Source organism: Podarcis vaucheri, assembly GCF_965113315.1.
Source record: "Podarcis vaucheri genome assembly, chromosome: 16".
NCBI classification, from domain to species: Eukaryota; Metazoa; Chordata; class Lepidosauria; order Squamata; family Lacertidae; genus Podarcis; species Podarcis vaucheri.
In genome coordinates, this window is record NC_138754.1 from 22,277,749 (window position 1) to 22,300,091 (window position 22,343).

The following is a 22,343-nucleotide window of genomic DNA, read 5'->3' on the forward strand; positions in this document are numbered from 1 at the left end:
TTTCATGAACTGAGCTATACTCCCTCTAGTGGAGTTTGGGATTTACAATTTCCTGAGAACTGACTTTGTTTTGTCTCTCTGTGGCTTGGTGACTTATTCTGAGGCCTGTCTTTCCCATGGAACTTTTGACAGCTTGACCTTGAATCCAAAGACAGGTGTGGAATGAGGGTGGAATGAGTGGCAAACCAAAAACAAGAGCTGCGTCGAAAGCAGGGAAAGGCAAATTGGTACAAACAACTTTGGTTTCCCAGGGCCGTAGATCTTCAGTCCCTGCGGTACTACAGGCTGTATCATTACCAACAACCCCAGCTGAAGAATTAGAACAATTAACAAGTGAAGAAGATATGGCAGCTGGGGGATCCAACATTCTTCTAGAGGAAATGCTACAACAATTTGCAATTTTGAACAAAAAAGTGGATGATCAGACTGCAAAAATTGACTTAGCTACATCTTCAATTAACAAACTTTCTGAACAGGTGGCTAAGCATTCACAAGATATTGGAAACCTAAAGGACGTAGTATCTGAAAATCGAAAACTGGCCGAGGCTGCGAATGAGAAAGTAGAAGCAGTAACTAAAGAAGTAGAGGAACTGAAAGGAGAGGTAAGGCCACTCCATAAACATATTACTGACCAGCAGGCCTATCTGTCTTTGGTGGAATTGCGAAACAAGGAAAATAATTTGAGATTACGCTTTATTCCAGAGATTGAGAAAGAGGATTTGACTGGCTTTTTGACAGCAGAATTTTCTAAATTCTGGGGCATAAACGAAGATACAGATTTTAAAATAACAACTGCATTTAGATTGGGAAGGGCGGCTGGGAAGGACAGACCTAGGGACTGTTTGATTATCTTAAGGACCAAGCAGGAGAGAGACAAGCTACTTGACCTACACTTTAATAAAGCACTTGAGATCCAGGACAGAAGAGCACAAATTTACAAGGACATACCTAAACAATTACTGGATCTAAGATCTAACTACACCGACCTAACTGGACTTTTGAGAGGCAACGGAATACCTTACAGGTGGGAGTTTCCACAGGGTCTTTCGTTTAAATACAAAGGAAAGAAGATAAAGATCAAAACGAAAGAGGATAGCCAGAAGTTCCTACACGACCACGGAGAAGACTTGCAGAAAGGAGTGGCAGCCATTTGGCCACTACCAGTGCTAGGAAAAGAACCACCACCTTCGGATTTGGACAAAAAAGAAGACACCCAATAAGAGTAACAACAGATTGATACAGGATGTCTCTGCAGCTTTACAGTTGGAACATTAATGGCGCGAATTCCCCAGAAAAACGCAAAAGGATTTTTCATATATTAAAGAAAGAGAACTTGGATATAATTTGCTTGCAAGAAACCCATGTGACCAGGTTACATAGGAAGGTGTTAATAAATAAAAGATTAGGCCAAGAATTTATCTCATCAGACCGAGTTAAGAAGAGAGGTGTGGTGATTTATGCTAAAGAGAATTTATCACCAAAATTTCTGTTTAAAGATGAACAAGGAAGAATCCTGGCTATTGAAATTTCGACCCAAGGAGAAAAAGTTTTGATATTAGGAATCTATGCACCAAATGAGGGGAAATCAGAATTTTATAAGAAGCTGCATGAGACACTACTGGACTATCTGGACTACTCCAACATCATTATGATGGGAGATATGAATGGGGTTGTCTCCACTTTGATGGATAAGTCACAGAATCAGAATCTGACTAAAGATGGAAGACTACCAAAAACCTTTTTTGAATTAACTGACAATATGGACCTAATTGATTTATGGAGGACGAGAAACCCCCTAGGTAAAGAAGGAACTTTCTTTTCTGAGGCCCACCTGTCATGGACAAGAATCGACCAAATCTGGGCAACTAGAGGGCTGGCACCTAAGACTACAAAAATAGAAATCTGCCCAAAGACTTGCTCCGACCATAACGCTTTGAAAATGGAAATGAGATTTACTACTGCCGATTCCTTCAGATGGAAAATGAATGACAACTTGTTAAGAGATCAAGAGATCGTAAAGAAGGCCCAAAAAACTTTAAAGGATTATTTCGAAATCAACTTGAATACCTCAGTGGAAAAAAGAATTATCTGGGACGCAAGCAAAGCTGTAATGAGAGGGTTCCTGATACAACAGAATACAATCAAGAAAAAACTCTGGAATAGTAAAAAAGACAAGATTTTGGAGAAGATAAGTGATGGGGAGAAAAAATTAAGAGTGAATCCAAAATCAAAAGAGACTTTAAGAGAAATAAAATTCCACCAGTCACAATATGCGAAATTGATTAACCAAGAAGTGGAATGGAAAATCAAACAAATGAAACAAAGATCCTTTGAATCTGCAAACAAATGTGGGAAACTACTTGCTTGGCAGTTGAAAAAGAGACAAAAATTAAATTATGTCACCAACCTAGAAGTTGAAGGGAAAAACTTTCAGAAACCAGGAGAAATTAGAAAGTGTTTCCAGAAATATTTTAAAAAATTGTACACACAAGAACCTGAGGAAGCAATTGAGATAGAACAATTCTTGAAAGATAATGGCCTTCCAAAATTATCTCAAGAGAAGAGATCAATCTTGAATTGTAAAATAACACTACAGGAAATCGAGGATGCCATTCAGAATATGCAACTAGGCAAATCTCCGGGCCCCGATGGACTTACCTCCAAATATTACAGGACTTTAAAAGACTATCTGATACAACCATTAATGGAGGTTTGCAACTATATTATGGGGGGAGGGAGGGCACCAGATACGTGGAAAGAAGCATTCATCACATTGATACCTAAAGTGGAAACTGAAAAGACTCAACTTAAGAACTATCGCCCCATCTCACTCCTAAATGTGGATTACAAAATATTTGCGGACGTTTTGGCTAACAGATTTAAAAAAGTATTAAATGAAGTAATTCATAAGGACCAAGCAGGCTTTCTCCCAGGTAGACATTTGTATGATAATACCAGGAACATTATCGATATTTTGGAACTTTTACAAACAAATATTAACACCAAAGCGGTGTTAATCTTTATCGACGCGGAGAAGGCCTTTGATAATATTTCTTGGAAATTTATGAAGAAAAACTTGGAAGGGATGGGAGTGGGAAGGGGGTTTGAGAACGGAATAGAGGCAATCTATTCTGAACAAAAAGCTAAGTTGATAGTGAACAATGTGGTGACAGAAGAACTTCATATTGAAAAAGGAACACGCCAAGGGTGCCCCCTATCCCCTCTGTTGTTTATCTCAGTCCTGGAGGTTTTGCTGAACATGATAAGGGAGGATCGGCAGGTACAAGGAATACGGGTCGGAGCGAAACAATATAAACTGAAAGCATTTGCAGATGACTTGGTTTTAACATTACAGGAGCCAGAACCTAGTACAAAAAGAGTTCTGGAATTGATTCAGAAATTTGGTCGGGTGGCGGGTTTTAAGCTGAACAAACAAAAAACTAAGGTGTTAGGGAAAAACCTGACGGTTATTGAAACAGAGGAGTTTCAGAAAGAAACAGAGCTAAACATTGTTAAAAAAGTGAAATACCTGGGGGTCAATCTGTCTTCTAAGAATTTGAATCTATTTAAAGATAACTATGAAAAATGTTGGTCAGAAGTTAAAAAAGACTTAGAAATTTGGTCAAGATTGAAATTATCCTTGTTAGGCCGAATCGCAGCTATAAAAATGAACGTTTTGCCAAAAATGTTGTTTTTGTTCCAGGCCTTGCAGATTGTGGACAGAGTGGATTGTTTTGGAAAGTGGCAGAAGGACATTTCTAAATTTGTCTGGCAGGGCAAAAAGCCCCGAATAAAGTTTAAAATATTAACTGATGCAAAGGAGAGAGGGGGGTTTGCCCTGCCGGACTTAAGGTTATACTATGAAGCTGCGGCCTTCTGCTGGATGAAAGATTGGATTTTATTGGAAAACACTGATGTCCTAGATCTGGAAGGCTTCAACAATTCGCTAGGTTGGCATGCGTATTTGTGGTATGACAAGGGGAAAACACATGGAATGTTCAAAAACCATATTGTCAGGAAAGCAATATACATGGTCTGGAAAAAATACAAAGACTTATTGGAAAGTAAAACTCCGAGGTGGATCTCACCAATAGAGGCCAAAGCTCGGAAAACATCCAATATGGAGGCATATTGGCCGAAATATTGGGAAATAATAGAGAATATTGGAGGTAATTGGAGATTGCAGAGCTTTGAAAAACTAAAAGATAAGGTGCAAAATTGGCTACACTATGCCCAAATTAATGAGGTTTTCAAGCTAGATAAAAAAATAGGATTCCAGGTGGAAAAATCGAAACTTGAGACAGAGCTGTTAGAACCAAAGACCAAGGTAATATCGAGAATGTACAACTTGCTGCTTAAATGGAACACTCAGGATGAGACAGTTAAATCAGCCATGATAAAATGGGCTCAAGACATTGGTTATAACATCATGTCAGAAGACTGGGAAAAGTTATGGACCACCGGTATGAAGTTCACGGCATGTAATGCCTTGAAAGAAAATATTATGAAAATGGTGTACAGGTGGTACATGACCCCAGTCAAACTTGCTAAGATATACCATTTGTCTGACAATAAATGTTGGAAATGCAAGGAGGCTGAAGGGACATTTTTCCACCTCTGGTGGACGTGCCCAAGATTGAAGGCCTTTTGGGAAATGATCTATAATGAGTTAAAGAAGGTGTTTAAGTACACCTTTCCCAAGAAACCAGAGGCCTTTCTTCTGGGCATTGTCGGCCAGAAGGTGTTAAAAAAGGACAGAACTTTCTTTATGTACGCTACAACTGCAGCAAGAATCCTTATCGCCAAATACTGGAAGACCCAAGATTTGCCCACACTGGAGGAGTGGCAGACGCAACTGATGAACTATATGGAATTGGCTGAGATGACTGCAAGAATCCGGGACCTGGGAGAAGAGGCAATGGAGGAGGACTGGAAAAAATTTAAAGACTATTTGCAAAAGTATTATAAGTTGTATGAAACATAAGATGACGTATGATTCAGGACGCTAGCCCCAGCAACGAAATTTAATTATTTATGAAATTGTTAATATTTGTGAAAGAACCAAAGTTTAAATGGGTTAAAATGATATCAGGTTATATTTTTAGAGTAAATGGAGAACAAGAGATTTAAACTTAAATTGCAATTGAAAATATAAAGAAATATATGAAATAAGGGTATAATTTGCTGATGACTTTATTATCAAGAATGCATTATCCGGGGGATGTGGGGAAGTCCAATGGAAATTTGAAAAAAAAGTTATTGAAATGGAATCCTTTGTTTTCTTTTCTTATCTTTTCTTTTGTTCTGTTTTTTTCTTCTGTTTTACTTGTAATTTGGAAAAATGTAATAAAATTATTATAAAAAAAAAAAGAAAGTTCATGTGAGGTTCTGTCTGCTTTTAGTCTATTATTTTAACTTTTCAAACGTCTTAAATTATTGTTGTTGATAGTTTTTATTGTTTTATCTTTTCTGTAAACTGCTTTGAGGTTGTTGGGTTTTTAAAATAAAAATAAACATCAAGTAGTGTATAAATTTAATGAAATAAGTAGATAAATAGGAACCAACCACCACAACCCTTCCTCTCCCTTTCTCTTTCTCTCTTCCCCATCCCTCTCACCTGGATCCCTGCAGGAATGTCATACACGATGCGGAGGGTTTTGCAGTCTAAGTAGCCAGGGAGCGAGTGTGGAATAATGTGGAACTCCATCTTCCCAGGGGGCTGAGTCCCGGTCTTCTCCCCATAGATGGCCTTGCAAGTGGGGCATTGCAGACTGCCATCCTGCCAGGCAAAAAGGAAGACAGGGTGGGAGGAGAAAGAGGAACAGGCAGATGTAGAAGAAGCTCATTCTTCAGGTTGCTTTTTAGCCATGGACCTCAAGGCGCTTAAAACTCTCTACTTTTACCTTTCTTCTGACAGGCAGAAATTCAGCAGTTGGGGAGGATGTGAGTCATTGAAATGAATGTGCATTGCTAACTTAAGTAAAGGTAAAGGGATCCCTGACCATTAGGTCCAGTTGTGACCGACTCTGGAGTTGCAGCACTCATCTCGCTTTATTGGCTGAGGGAGCCGGCGTACAGCTTCTGGGTCATGTGGCCAGCATGACTAAGCCGCTTCTGGCGAACCAGAGCAGCGCACGAAAATGCCGTTTACCTTCCCGCCAGAGCGGTACCTATTTATCTACTTGCACTTTCATGTGCTTTCGAACTGCTAGGTTGGCAGGAGCAGAGACCAAACAATGGGAGCTCACCCCGTCACGGGGATTCGAACTGCTGACCTTCTGATCGGCAAGTCCTAGGATCAGTGGTTTAATCCACAGCGCCACCCACGTCCCGCATTGCTAACTTAAATTCATACATTTCATTGGGTCTACTCTGAGTATGACCAGCATTGGAAACAACCCACTGTCATTTTTGCACCAAGTAAAGTAATTGTTAGCCCCCCAGTTTCCCCACAAACTTGTCCCATTTTTTGCCTGAGCAAAAGTGGCAACTCTACCCTTATTTATTTACAGTCCTACCTTGGATCCCGAATGCCTTGGTACTCGGACATTTTGGCTCCCGAACACCACAAACCCGGAAGTGAGTATTCCGGTTTGTGAACATTCTTTGGAATCCAAAAGTCCGACAGGGCTATCATGGCTTCTGATTGGCTGGAGGCGCTTCCTACAGCCAATCGGAAGCCATGCTTTGGTTTCCGAACGTTTTGGAAGTCAAATGGGCTTCTGGAACGGTTTCCGTTCAACTTCCAAGGTGTGACTGTATTATTATTTGTTGCAGAAAACAGGCCTTGAAAATTGTGTGGCTTAAAACGAGAGAAAGGTGTGTTGGGCAGGAGAAGTCCATTCCCATGCCCTTCTCCCAACCAACCATTGCCCTCTGATCTCTCACCTTATTGCCATTGTTGTACATGGCAACCAGGCAGAGGAGGTGGTAGAGGTGCCCGCATTTGCCCAGCTTTCCCACCAGCTCTGGTTTGGCCCCCTTGTGCCTGAGGATCCCCTCGTAGCCCGATGAGGACACCAGCCGCTCCATGCAGATGGTACAGTCCTGTTGGAGAGAGACAAATTGGGGACATGAGTGGCTGTGTTAGAAACTGAGATATGAAAGCTAGGAGCTAAATGGCACATTAAACCTAGGTTATGGGAGCAACAACGGAGCGTCTAGGCGTGCTTTTTTAATAACAAGAATACAACGCTGAAAATGAATGTATTGCAGCTAAAATATTATGTTCATTCTTCACATGGTCTAGTCTTTCCCTTTCCTACCCCCCTAATATTCTTAAGAGGGTCTCTTCTCCAGACTTCAGAGAGTAGCTGGAAGTGGGGAGGCAGAAAAAGGTCCTCCTTTCCTTCCACTCGGCAGTTTTAATCTGAAATCTTAGGCACAGTATTGCGCCCAGAGCTTAGAAACTGCTCGCCCTAATGTAATTCCCTGTCGCAAAATGCACCTAGAACAGTGGGAGTTTCAAACACTGGTGTGTGGTAAACACAGGGGATAAAACAGGTTCTAGGGCTGTCTTCAATTTTGAAAGAGGCCAGGGGACACCCCTCTCTTTCTGCTCCTTATTTTTGCAGGCACAGTTTCAGCATGAATACTTCCAGGAAAGGGGCATCCGACACCTCTGTTCCACAGCCAGTAATGTTTCGCTGAAATCTGCTTTCCTTGCCATTTCCTCCCATTTGTTCCAATCCTGCCGCTCTGGAGCTCGTCTGCTCCATCTTCTGCATGACAAACCCTTCAGCTCAGTGGTGTAGCATTTGGGCAAGGGGCGGTTGCCCCAGGTGCAAAAAATTGTGAGGGGTGCAAAATTTCAACACCCGGTGCTGCCTCAACAAGGCTGTGCTCTTCCGTCGTTGAGCTCCTTTGAAAATGACTTCTCCGTGCGAACCAGGAAGCCACCTCTCCATACAACAGAATAACTCTTCTTTTCTTATCTCTGCGGCTGTGATTTCCTGGGTGATGCATATGCCCAGGGTGTCAGGGAGTTGAATGCGTACTTCATCCATTTCCCTCTCACTCACCCATCCCTCCATGTGGCCCCGAGTGCTGGCAACCCACGCTACACCACTGCTTCAGCTATTTCAAGACAGTTTCCATGTCATCCCTTAGTCACCTCTTTTCCCAGGTCAAAAACACCCAGATCTTCCAGTCATTTCTTAATATAGTTTGGCTTCCCTCTCCACTTGGATCAGGGGAAAGAATTCTTACACAGGCTTCTCTCTGGGATCTTAGCTTGCCCTTTGCTCAGGGTCTTTAGTCTTACATTTTGTATTCTTCTAAGGAATTTAGTGTGACATAACTGGACCCCCATGAAGTAGATTAGACTGAGAGATAGCAGGCAGCTCACCTCATCTGGGGGGTTCTTCACCTTCTGGATGTAACGTCTCACTACATCTTCAGGGTTCTTGCCTGTACAGAATAGAAAAGCACTGGAACTAGATCATTCTCTATTATATAGTCTTCCTTTCTTATAAGAAAAAATAGTATTACATTTCTACCCCCTTCAAAGAGCTCAAGTTGGCATGCATGGTCCCCCCTCCCCTGTTTTATCCTCACCACACCCCTGCGATGTAGGTTCACCTATGTCGGCTTGGCATTTAGCAATACGTGCGAAATTTGGTCAGCACCTTAACTATGATTTATTTCCTGCCCTAATAAACCATGACGTGAAGTCTTGGGGGGCTTACAAACCCTGGTTTGCTTTAACCATGGCTTAGCATTCTGTGTAGTAACAACAACAACAACAATGATAATAATGATGATAATAATGATGATGTTAATAAATAATAATAATAATAATTTATTACTTATACCCCACCCATCTCGCTGGGCCTCCTCAGCCACTCTGAGTGGCTTCCAACAGGATATTAAAAACACAATAAAACATGAAACATTTAAAAACTACCCTAAACAGGGCTGCCTTCAGATGTCTTCTAAAAGTCAGATAGTTGTTTATTTCCTTGACATCTGATGGGAAGGTGTTCCACAGGGTGGCGCCACTACTGAGAATGCCCTCTGCCTGATTCCCTATAGCTTCACTTCTCGCCAGAAGGCCCTTGGAGCTGGACCTCAGTGTCCTGGCTGAACAATGGCGGTGGAGACTCTCCTTCAGGTATACAGGGCCATTTAGGGCTTTAAAGGTCAGCACCAACATTTTGAATTGTGCTCGGAAACATACTGGGAGCTAATGAAGGTCTTTCAGGACTGGTGTTAGATGGTCTCAGGGGCCACTCCTGGTCACCAGTCTAGCTGCCGCATTCTGTATTAGTTGCAGTTTCTGGGTCACCTTCCAAGGTAGCCCCACGTAGAGTGCATTGCAATAGTCCAAGCGGGAGATAACTAGAGCATGCACTACTCTGCCAAGAGAGTCCACGGGCAGGTAGGATCTCAGCCTGCGTACCAGATGGAGCTGGTATACAGCTGCCCTCTACACAGAACTGACCTGTGCCTCCATGGACAGCTGTGAGTGTAAATCTGGCACCCTTACTTAACCATGGTTTGTTTGGTCATCTCACTCCAGGAACTCACCAGACTACAAAGTCATGAGGCAAGAGCAGCTGGAAAACAAACCAAACTTGGGAGAAACAAGCCATGGTTTGTCTGGTCACCTGTGAGATGTGTGCTTCAACAAACCACGGTTTAGCATTATGTGCAAACCAGACCTTTACAATGGCAAGCATTGCCCAGACCCACAGGCTTGGGGCCTGGCCACAAATATTGGATACTGACCCTGGTCCCGGGCCTGAATTTAGGTATCTGTGGTATCAGTCAGATATGGGGCAAGGGCCTCATTGAGAAGTGCAGAGAAACTCACTCACTTTTTTTCAGGTGTTTCTTCTTGGTCTTCCGGCAGATCCCGGTGATTCCGGGCACCGGCTTCATGTCACTCTTATTGACAGGTGGTGGGTGCAGGATGGGCTTTGGCGCTCGAGTGAGGCAGACAGGCAGGCCCGCTGCACACATCAAGATGCCTGTCATCCCTGGGCCAAATAAAGACAAGGAAAGAGAGAAAGAGAAGTCTTATCATTCGCTCTTTCCAGGCACAGCCCGCAATTTAAAACTCCGTATTTTTTGCTTTGGAGTTTTTCCCATGAAAAAGCTGAATTGGAGCAAATGTCAATTCATGGGAAAGCCGAATTGGCGTTTGCTCTGATTCAGCTGTAAAGAGCAGGTTTTTGAGGGGAAAGCTCAGGGCAAACCACAAGAACAATAGTGCTTAGACACCAAGCATAGACCTCTTCCTTTAAGTGTGGATAAGCCAAGAGATAAGGTAGATAGGTAGGTAGGTAGATGATAGAGAGAGAGAGAGAGAGAGAGAGAGAGAGAGAGAGAGAGAGAGACCGTATTGGCTCGAATATAAGCCGCAGCTTTAAAATTAGAGGGTGAAAAGGAAAAAAATACCCGAATATAAGCCGCTCCCTTCCTCGCTGCTCCTGGCTGTGTACTGGGGGGGGGAGCCAAACTGCGTTGCTGGTGGCCTTTCGCCTTCCTCGCTCTCGCCCTTGCTGTCCTTGGGGGAGATGATGGGGGACTACGCATGGGGCGGGCGCCGCTTCGCCGCGCTCCTGGTGCTGTTTGCCCCAAGCTCCTGGTTGCATACCGTAAGGTCGCAAATATAAGCCACACTTTAACTTTTCACGGTCGGAATTTGGGGGAAAAGTGCGGCTTATATTCAGGCCAATAAAGTAGACAGATAGACAGATAGACAGATTAGATAGATAGATAGATAGATAGATAGATAGATGATAGATAGATAGATGATAGATAGATAGATAGATAGATAGATAGATAGATGATAGATAGATAGATAGATAGATGATAGATGATCTAGAGCACACAAGGTGAAACAAGGCTGAATGGGGAAGGAACTCATGGGTGAGGCTGCGGATTTCCCAGCCTCCTGCCATCTTGTGCTCTCCAGATAGTTTGGGCTACATCTCCCCTTAACACCGGCCAGCATGGATGCCAGCAAAGTTGATTTAAGTCCTCAGAGGCCACATTCACACCCTATAGATAAAGCACATGAAAAAGAACATGGCCTCCCCCAGAGAACCTTGGGAACAGTAGTTCAGTTAAGGGTGCTGAAAGTTGTTAGGAGACTTCCTCTTCCCCTCAAAGCTGTTTGCGCAAGAAGTGAAACCATAAAATCATAAATAAAAACAGTAAAAGACCACCATTTAAAACAGTGGTTCTCAAACGTTTTCAGACCACCGGCCCCAGTGCCCCTTACCCTAGAAAAAGCATTCTTCAGGATAGCGGTTTGCATGACTCGTTAAGGAAAATAACAACACAATAAAATTAGAGATGGGAAGATCTTGAATAAACCCAGAAAAATTGGGGGGGGGGGTTTCAGGGTTTTTGTTTTTCACAGCCATTTTTTCTGGAAAAAAGAGAGAGAAAGTGTGTGGAATATTCTTTTTTTTTTTTCAATTTTTCTGGGGAAAAACAGCTTTGGAGAGAAACGGGGGGGGGGGATCTGTTTTTTCCCAGGCCTTCCCATTTCTAAATAAAATTCAGAACAGTAACAATGAATGGAACATTCATTCAAATTCCAATGAAAATATTTAGTGGAATTAATTCAACAAAACTGAGGAACTTGATCCAGGGATACCAGCGTTTCAAGGTCAGATAGTCATTGACGCCTCCAGCACACACACCCTGCCACCCCCTAAGCCTCTTAGCACCTCCCAGGTAATCCCACTGTCCCCCCAGGGGAGTGTGGTACCATCCACTTTGGGAGCCACTGATTTAAAACCTTCAAAAGATTAAAACCAACGATAAACTGAAAACATTCATCAACACTCCACATATCAAGGTAGGCTGAGCTTGCTGCTCTTACCTGCCAGGGCAGGGTGCACTGGGCCAGTGCCATTCAGGTTCTTGACTGGAAGGGCAGGAACCCTGCCAATTAAGCAATCAGTTAAAAATGCATATATTTGCAAATGAATAAAACAAAAATTCTGAAGGGGGAGGCATACTTTTCTTGCTTTCGTTTATTTAAACACATTTCCAAACCACTTGAAATTTTCACAAATATCTGCTTGAAATTTTCACAAATATCTGTTTGAAAATTGCACAAATACCCACTTGAAATTTTCAAAAACATCCACTTGGAATGTTCAAAAAATCAACATAAAATAGCAACATAAAAGTAATAAATAATATCATTCAAACAAACTAATTAATAAAAACTAAGATAAGGCAGTAAAACACTAGTGCAAAAGAATGGAAAATAAACAATAATAGGGTCCAATCTTATGGGCCAAGGGGGAAAATATGTATTTCTTTTTTTAACAAGAGATCTCAATCAACTGATGGTTTGAACTTGAAGTATAGATGATACTGTCTTGAGCCCTGAATGGAGTAAAAAAGAAGAAGTTTGGGAACCATTTGTTTCCACACTGACAGGCAGAAGCGTCCCAGGATTTCAGGCAGGAAACTCTCCCAGCCCTACCTAGAGAAGACATTGGGGATTGAACCTGGAACCTTCTGCACACAAAAGCACATGCTCTCCGCCTGTGAGCTACAACCCTTCCTGGTGACATTTCATTACAGGACTCATTTCTGATCGCCGACAGTATTTCCTGCGCAGACAACTACATTTTGCGGTCCAAGGATTGAAGAAATCAAAGCGCTCCATATAACAGTTCATCAGTAACACATAGAGACCGATCTTATCAGAGAATTGTATTATTAAAGGTGGGTGGCAGATGAGTCAGAGGGGGCAAAGGGTTACCTATGGGCACTTGGTGAGCGCAGGGCTCAGCTGATATTTCAATATTTTTTTTGGGGGGTAACTCCTCAGGGGACCAATTTTAGTGCTCTAGAATTACCACATGAAGGGATGTCCCTGCTGTGATAAACTTGCGAGGGAAGTGAGAGGAGGCAAATAAACATTTGGATGAAGACCGTTCAGTGACAGACCTTGTCAACATGACAGAAGGCTGCCTTAATTAGAGGTTTCTCTAGCGCAGCATTGTCTACAGTGCCAGGGGCCAGCAAACATTTTTAGCAGGGGGCCGGTCCACTGTCCCTCAGACCTTGTGGGGGGCCAGACTATATTGGGGGGGGGTGAATGAATTCCTATGCCCCCCAAATAACCCAGAGATGCATTTTCAATAAAAGGGCACATTATGTAAAAACACACTGATTCCCAGATCATCCATGGACCGGATTTAGAAGGCGATTGGGCAGGACCCGGACCCCGGGCCTTAATTTGCCTACCCATGGTCTACAATGACTGATAGCATCCCTCCAGCATTTTAGGCAGGAATTCCTCCCAGTCCTACCCAGAGATGCCAGGGATTGAATTTGGCATCTCCTACCTACAAATCAGAGGCTTTGCTACTGAGCTACAACACTTCCCCTAAACAAACATTAGGATTCTAGTCCTTACGCTTCTTCTTCTTTGAAAAAAAGACTTAATTAAAGAGGGACATAGGAGGAGACCATTGGCTCAATTGGCCCAGTCCTGTTCACACAGACTGCAGTTTCAGACAGATGCTTCTTCCAGCTTCTACCTGCCTTCCACCTGTCTTCTGAAGCTACTGCGCCATGCCATTGACCCATCTAGCACACGGAATGAATGGCAGCGCCTCACCAGGATTTCAGGCAAGGAGCCACTCCCATACCCGGAGATGCCATTGGAGACTGAACCCAGAACCTGTGCAAAGCAGATGCTCTACCACTGTTCTGGGGCCCTGAGCCTCTTGGGCTTACCGATCAGAAGGTCGGCGGTTCGAATCCCCGCAACGGGTTGAGCTCCTGTTGCTCTGTCCCAGCTGCCAACCTAGCAGTTCGAAAGCATGCCAGTGCAAGTAGATAAATAGGTACCACTGCGGTGGGAAGGTAAACAGTGTTTCCTTGCTCTCTGGTTTCCGTCACAGTGTTCTGTTGCGCCAGAAGCAGTTTAGTCATGCTGGGCACATGACCCGGAAAGCTGTCTGTGAGCAAACACCGGCTCCCTCGGCCTGAAAGCGAGATGAGTGCCGCAACCCCACAGTCGCCTTTGACTGGACTTAACTGTCCAGGGGTACCTTTCTTCTTCTTTTTTAACCTTTTCCAAGCCCTATCTGAGGATTTTATTTATCTCACAAATTTGTAAACCGCTTCACAGTGGCCACTGAAGTGACGCACAAAAATAAAACACACAAAGAGAAAGGAAACAAATTCTAAAAACAACTAAAACCATTCCTAGAAGCACAAATAGAACCATTCCTAAGGGTTGTCTCACTTCAGGGAAAGCCTTCTTAAACAAAAAGCATCTTCTGTAGGCACCTAAATATCATTATTGTATACTGGATTTCTGTCTAATTTTACCCAGTAACTGATTCTAGAGGGCAGGAGCTGTAACCCCAAAAGCCTGGTTTTTAGTATAGACTATGTGCATGTCTGGGGCATGCTGGACTCTCAGCAGTGCCCAGGTAAGGAGAGTCATTACCGAGGAGGGATGTGGGGGGGGGGAGTTATCCAGAGATTGAACCTGGGACTTCCTGCATGCAAAGAAGATGTTCTGCCACTCCTTACAAAAGCAGCAATTGGCCATGGCGGGATTTGAACCCACATCTACACGATGCATCCAAACTCACCTGATTGCTAGCTTGGTCTTCATGGCTCCTTCCTACGGCTGTCTCCCCACCCCTTTGAGAAAGAAAACAGGCTGGGTGGCCCCTCTAGGTTGGGATTAGGAGTCCAGCAGGTCAGTCGGTTTAAGAAAGGAGCAAGCATAATCTCCTTCTGAAAGTGACAGAACAGCGTAGCTCCTCTGTCAGTGGCTTCAAGGCTTTGTAACGCATCAGTGGGTGGATGAAAGGGGCGGAGGCCAACCGCTGATAATGGATGGAGATTACGAGGATGGGGTGGTTTTTCACAGGTGGGTGGAGCTAGGAGAGCAGACGGCCAGAAAGGTGGAGCCTTTTCTGGCTATAGGCAACAATTCTGCCACATGCCAATCCCGCTGATCTGAACGGGGTGGCAGTGGTTTAGGCACTTGCATAAGTCTCACCTGCTCCAAATAAATTGGCCTTGGAAGTGCTTAACTGGGAAAGGATCGTGCCCTACATATCTGCTTTAAAAGTTGCAGTCTGTTTTACCACACATATACAAATCTGAGAAAAATACAGGCTGATAGATAGATAGATAGATAGAGAGAGAGAGAGAGAGAGAGATTAGATAGATAGATAGATAGATAGATAGATAGATAGAGATAGATGATAGAGATAGGTGATGATGATGATAGATAGATCCGCATTGCTAATGACTATTAGTATTTAGAAACCAGACTACTGGCTCAGTGGCTGAGGGGCTCAAGGAACGTTCATAAACATTCCAACTTCTCAGAAGAAATTTGCAGCCACGAGTCCTACGTGACTTTCCACTTCTTGCTACGTATCTGCACAGACTTAGATGAAACGTAGTACCGTGATGTGTGCCAGCTTATAGCCCAGTCCCAGAATGTTGCCTTGTCTGGGGTAATCCTATAAGGAGAGCTATTTATGTCACCCGCCTGTAGTCTTCAAGGCTCACATCGGAATATACCACCAGGAGAGTGCTCTACTGGAGCACAGGCTCCTTCAACATCTATGGATGCACTTGGTTTTCTGGGGCATGTCTCTAATAAATCACTAGTTCCATTTTGCCTCAGGCAAGGGTTATCTGCATGCAATAGGCCGGCCTGCTCTGACTGCCAGCCACTCTCCAGCTACTGTACTCTTAAGACCTGGTCTCTAATGCTTTAGCTGGAGCTGTCAGGGATTGAACCTGAGGCCTTCTGCATGCAAAGCAGCCATCCAGCCAACAGCCCCTCCCACTAGGGCAGGGGTGGGGTGCCTTCTGAGGCCCACATGCCAGTGGTGGGCAGGGCCAGGGCTAAAAGAGATGCAACTTTTGCCTTTGTGCAATAGGCTAGTTTCTACACAGGCTCAACCCCCCAGCTCTGCATCCTTCATCCAGAGATGCAGGAGGCATTGTTAAGAGTTTGTGGACTCCTTCTGCAGCTCTAGGCAAAAACACTCAGAGTGCAAAGCAGGGACAGTGAGAGGTGTGGCCAGGGAAGAGGAGGCGTGGCCAGGGGAGAGTTACAAGGGCCAAACAGAGAGGCCTGGAGGGCCAGACTTTCTGGTCGAAGCCACGTGGGTACTTAGCAACTTGTCTTGTGCTCCAGGGTACCATTTAAGAAGGGTGGCCCTTCCCTTCGTTCAGAATCTGAGATACTGTGGTACCTCGGGTTAAGTACTTAATTCGTTCCAGAGGTCCGTTCTTAACCTGAAACTGTTCTTAACCTGAAGCACCACTTTAGCTAATGGGGCCTCCTGCTACTGCCGTGCCGCCGGAGCACGATTTCTGTTCTTATCCTGAAGCAAAGTTCTTAACCTGAAGCACTATTTCTGGGTTAGCGGAGTGTGTAACCTGAAGCGTATGTAACCTGAAGCATATGTAACCCGAGGTACCACTGTACTCTGCATACAGAGCATGCGCACAGCTGCTGAGCTACGGCCCCTCCCTGAACTCACAAGCGAAAGCGCTCGGAAACCAAAGCCATGCATCAAAAAGCCCAGAATAAAATTTAAAATTCTTACTGATGTTAAAGACAGAGGAGGGTTTGCCCTGCCAGATTTAAAACTTTATTATGAGGCAGCAGCTTTTTGCTGGCTGAAAGAATGGCTACTTCTTGAGAATACAGATGTTTTGGATCTTGAAGGGAATGACAATGTATTTGGGTGGCATGCATATCTATGGTATGGCAAGATAAAAGCCCATAAGGCATTTAAAAACCATATTGTCAGAAAAGCTCTGTTTAATGTCTGGATAAGGTATAAAGACCTTTTGGAGAGCAAAACTCCAAGGTGGCTATCACCTATGGAGGCGAAAGCCTTGAAAAAACTTAACATGGAAGCTAAATGGCCAAAATACTGGGAAATTCTAGAACAGGAAGGTGACAAACTGAAACTGCAGAGTTATGACAAGCTTAAGGAGAAGGTGCGAGACTGGCTACATTATTTTCACATAAGAGAGGTTTATAACTTGGACAAAAAAATTGGTTTCCAGGTGGAAAAATCAAAGTTAGAAACAGAATTGTTAGAACCCAATGTAAAGACACTTTCGAGAATGTATAATCTGCTGTTGAAATGGAATACTGAGGAAGAAACAGTAAAATCGGCAATGATAAAATAGGCACAAGACATAGGCGATAACATTATGTTCGCTGACTGGGAGAAGTTGTGGACCACCGGGATTAAATTTACGGCATGTAATGCCTTAAGAGAGAATATTATGAAAATCATAGAATCATAGAATCATAGAGTTGGAAGAGACCACAAGGGCCATCGAGTCCAACCCCCTGCCAAGCAGGAAACACCATCAGAGCACTCCTGACATATGGTTGTCAAGCCTCTGCTTAAAGACCTCCAAAGAAGGAGACTCCACCACACTCCTTGGCAGCAAATTCCACTGTCGAACAGCTCTTACTGTCAGGAAGATGTATAGGTGGTACATGACCCCAGTCAAGCTTGCAAAAATATATCATTTGCCCGATAACAAATGTTGGAAATGCAAAGAGATTGAAGGTACATTCTTTCACCTTTGGTGGACGTGCCCAAGGATCAAGGCCTTCTGGGAAATGATATATAATGAACTGAAAAAGGTATTTAAATATACTTTCCCGAAGAAACCAGAGGGCTTCCTCCTGGGCATAGTGGACCAATCGGTGTTAAAGAAGGATAGAACCTTTTTTATGTATGCTACAGCAGCAGCAAGAATTCTCATCGCAAAGCATTGGAAGACACAAGATCTACCCACCTTGGAAGATTGGCAGATGCAACTAATAGATTATATGGAGATGGCAGAAATGACTGGCAGAATCCGAGACCAGGGAGAGGAGTCGGTGGAGGAAGATTGGAAGAAATTTAAAATTTATTTGCAGAAATATTGTAAAATTTTTGAATGTTGAGGACATTGAAATGAATCGCAGGGGCTTTAGCAACAAAGTAAAATGTAAGATTGGATTAATAACAGATAAATTAATTGGATATGAATTTGCTGAATTGATTTCTAAAAAGGGATACAAGAACGGGAGACGTGAGGAAGTCGGGAAAATAAGTTAATTGAAGATGAGAAATTAAGAAAGAGGGAATTTTTGTTTTTTGTTATTATATGTGTTTTTATCTCTTTTTTCTTTTTCTTTTGATGTGTTCCATGTTTGTATTTTTGTATTGTATTGTTTTTTGTGATTTTGTATTTTCTTTGTTTTTGCATATTTTCTTGAATGCTTTTTTATTGTGAAAACTTAATAAAATATTTATATACAGTATAAAAAAACCAAAGCCGTGCACATGCTGCACTTCCAATGCCCTGGAGCCGACGTTCCATTTTGAAGCGTTGTTGACAAATGCATTGACATGTTTATAATAACAGGACAATTATGGGCTGTTTCTGTTTCCCCACTCCCTGCTGTATCTCTAGTATAGCATTTCTGTGTCTTGGAGATAGACACTCCGCTCTTCTGCTCCCAAATCAGCAGGATAGATGCTCATGCAGAGTAAACAAAGTCAGGGCATAACAGAGAAAGAGGAAATGATGTGTACTCCTCTCTCTTTCTTTCTCTCTAGGCGGGGAAATTCAGTGACCCTGGCAGCCATCATGCTCAATGGTCAAGGATGTTGGGAACTGGCTGGAGTCCCACAGCATCTGAAGGGCGCAATCACAGTGGGAGCCTCCCCTCCCCCATGAGGTTGTGTGGTCACCTCACAGAATTACAATTCCCAGAGTTCTCTGGGAAGAGGGACTGGCTGTTAAACCACTCTGAAAATAGTAGCTTCTCTGGGAGAGAAATACAGTGGTACCTCGGGTTACATACGCTTCAGGTTACAGACTCCACTAACCCAAAAATAGTGCTTCAGGTTAAGAACTTTGCTTCAGGATGAGAACAGAAATCGTGCTCCGACGGCACAGCAGCAGCAGGAGGCCCCATTAGCTAAAGTGGTGCTTCAGGTTAAGAACAGTTTCAGGTTAAGAACGGACCCCCGGAACCAAATGAAGTACTTAACCTGAGGTACCACTGTAGTGATCTGCTAACAGCACCTGTAGCAAACTACAGCTCCCAGAATTCTTTGGGGGGGGAGCCACAACTATTTAAAGTGGCATTGTAGTGTTTTAAATGAATGGTGGGAGTGTCTCAAATCCCTTAGTGGCACCACTGAATCTGACACCAGCAACCAACCTTGATTCTGCTATCACTAAGATGGACAAGCAGCGGAAATTCAAACCACACCTCTTGCAGATTTGGCAGCCGTTTACTGGCACTGATTTGCCTATGAAGCACCCTGATAAAGAATAGAATGTTTTAAGAGCAGGTGCAGAGTCCATTTTGCAACTGCTCCTGAGAAAGCTCAGCCACATATCTAGGATTAGGGTACAGTCAGTGGGTGAAGGGGCAAGCTTGAATCCTTGACATATCTCTCTCCTCCCCCTTTTTTAAAGTAAATCTTTATTGGTTTAAAATGCAAACATACAACGAAGGTAAGTATAGAAAAGTTAAATACAAAAAAAAAAGAAAACATCAAGACATAAAAGTAGGAAAAAAATTTAAAAGACAAAAAAGAAAACAAGAAAAAGAAAAAGAACCAAAAAATTATACAAAATCATGTGTATCAAATAAAAGTTTCTGCATAAAACTTCCAATCATTTTCATTATACTGTTTCTGTTGTCATGGTTTTATCGCACAGCTTTACTTTATACCCTTTTTCATACATTTCACTAGAGTATTTGTTTCATTTATTTTTGTTTACAAGTATCATTCAAGTTCTGCTAGGATGGTATCATTTTTACAATATAATCTTATATACTCCTTAAATACAAGTTCTGCTAAGATGGTATCATTTTTACAATATAATCTTATATACTCCTTAAATATTTTCTATTCTCCATGTGTTTTCTGATTTTTGACGAATCCAGATTAATCCAGCATTAAGCTCAGCATTAAGCAGAAGGTCCCAGGTTCAACCCCTGGCCATCTGCAGCTTGGGAATGTCCTCTGCAGGAAACCCGCTCCAGTCAGTTAAGACAAGATGGACCAATGGTCTGACTCAGTTTAAGGCAGCTTCCTTATGTTCCCCAACCCAAACATTCTCTTTTCGCCAAAAGGAACCAGAGGTCCCTGGCCCTAACGTCTGACAGCCTGGGAGTTGGCCCATATAAAGTTTAACCTGCCTGGCCCCTCACTAGAATAGCCATTTACGGGGCCACCCTACCTGTCCGTGGGCATCTCAAACTCCGCAGGTGAGGAGGCTCTCTTCCCTGATGTGCGAGAAACTACTGTACCCCAGCAGTAAAAGCAAAAATAATAATAAAATAAAACGCAAACTCACGAGGAGGAAGGAAGCTCATGCAAACTGCAGCCGCAGCTCAGCACACAGATGGTTTTGTTGGCTGTTCGTGGTGTGATTGAGATCCGCTGCAAAGGTGTTTGTAACCCACGTGCCCATTTTAATTCTGCTACTGACTCGTGGGCCAGCAGGGGGGGCCGCAATATGCAGCCCTTTGATGCCCCCTCCCTGAAAAGCTTAAGCTGGGAGGGCTGGTAAGAAATGTGGCCTGGGAAGGCGGTGTGTGGCCAGGGAGGTGCACAGCCACGTGGGGAGTGTCCAGAGGACCAGCTAAAAATGTCTGATGTTCTCTAGCCAAGGACTAAATAAGTCTTTCAAAGCAGGTTTACCCCCAAATTTCTGTGTCCATTGACCCTTCAATGAGCTTGTCAAGCTGTCACCAGCCCAGATTCTTAGGAATGTAAGTGGAATAAGAAATATAAATGCATAATCAGGTTTATTTGTCATTGATCAACATGACTAAGAATCATAAAATGTCAAAAAAGTCATTGGCAAAGGAAGTACGCTCTGTACATGCCCATGCCTTTCATTTCATAAGTTCATTGTTCCTAATTATTTTTTTTCACACTATGCCTCTTCAAGCCCAGACCCCTATCGACCCTGAGGTTTTTATTAACCCCTGGCAGAATCACATCAAATCAGTATCGACCGCAATAGGGTACCCTATTTTAGAGCATTTTGAGGTGAAAGAAATGGACTCATTTCCCTGGAGACTTCAAATGGTGAGATTAACCAGCCTTAGAGTGCAGCGTTGACATATTTTTTTTTATAAAAAAATCAAGTTTTTTTAAAAAAGAAATGGCAGGAAAACAACCATTCTTAACACACAGGTAACCCCCATGAAGGGTCAATGAGCTCAGGTATATTTTGTCCCCAAGATATCTGTACCCAAATACCAAGTGTTACATGAGAATTCAGGGTTCAGACCGAGGCCACATTCACACCATACCTTTTAAACACTAGGATGCCGCCATAAAACATGACTTTAAACAGTCACAGTTTCCTTCGCAGAATTCTGGGAGCTGTAGTTTGCTAAGGGTGCTGAGAATTTTTAGGAATGAAAAACGTGTATATTCTGCTAAGAATAACAGTTTGAAGCTAGAAGTAAATTTAAATATAACATGTAAGTACGATGGTTGAAATTTGAAATTTGAAACTTTCAAATTGAAAGTTGTGGCCAGAGTTCTTGGTATATCTTTTTCAGTGTATTTCCAACAAGAACTCCAATTTCTTTAGAGAATTTTTAGGAGACACCTCCATTCCCCTCCCAGAGCTACGATTCCCAGAGTTCCTTGGAAAGAGGGACTGATTCTTAAACCGTTCTGGGAATTGTAGCTCCGTGAGGGAAATAAGGGGATGTCTCTCCACAACTCTCCGCACCCTTAGCAAAGCATGACTCCCAGACTCCTTTGGCGGAAGCCGTGACTGTTTAAAGCGATGCTTCTAGTGCTGGGTGTGAATGTGGCCTCTCTTGAGTCTTCCTAGGCAGAAAGAGAAGCGAAGAATAAAGGCCAGAGACACCAAATGTGAGAAAGGAGAGAGGAGGGAGCAGCAGAGAGGAAAGAGCCTGTCCCCCCCCCCCCCGCCCCTTTCCCAGCGCTGCCCCAGAGGCTCCAATTATTCTCAGAGAATCTGCAGCGCTGCCACCTGGTTGCCGTGGCAACACAAGGCCGCTCTCCTCTGGCCAAAGCTGACATATCGCTCCTGGGTGCGCCTGCCGCTCAGGCAAGGTGTCTGGGCAACCGTGGGCGACGTCGGCTTCCGCCACCCTGAGCACCAGAGCAGGGGAGGCAGAGAGCACCCAGCTCCACCGCGCAGGAATCATGTGCGGTGGTCTCCTTCGCAACTTGGGTGGGCTGCGATTCAGAGGCCTCTTCTTCCCTGTTTTGTTGTTTATGTCAACACTGGCCGGCTGGACAAAGATGGGGAGGAGAGCAGAGGGTGATTGTGTGGGGCTCTGA

The 22,343-nt window shown here is 43.5% G+C and overlaps 1 protein-coding gene across 3 annotated transcripts in view; it reads right to left on the reverse strand.

The window, feature by feature from the left end:
• The window catches only part of DTX1 (deltex E3 ubiquitin ligase 1), a 75,915-nt gene that overhangs the window by 11,940 nt on the left and 41,632 nt on the right, over positions 1–22,343 (reverse strand). For all 3 annotated transcript variants that reach the window (XM_082203216.1, XM_082203217.1, XM_082203218.1), the window contains exons 4-8: positions 11,840–11,901; positions 9,819–9,980; positions 8,348–8,409; positions 6,889–7,047; positions 5,618–5,779 (exon numbers count right to left, since the gene is read on the reverse strand). In XM_082203216.1, coding sequence (XP_082059342.1) covers positions 5,618–5,779; positions 6,889–7,047; positions 8,348–8,409; positions 9,819–9,980; positions 11,840–11,901 — 607 coding nt within the window. The remainder of the gene's footprint in view (positions 1–5,617; positions 5,780–6,888; positions 7,048–8,347; positions 8,410–9,818; positions 9,981–11,839; positions 11,902–22,343) is intronic.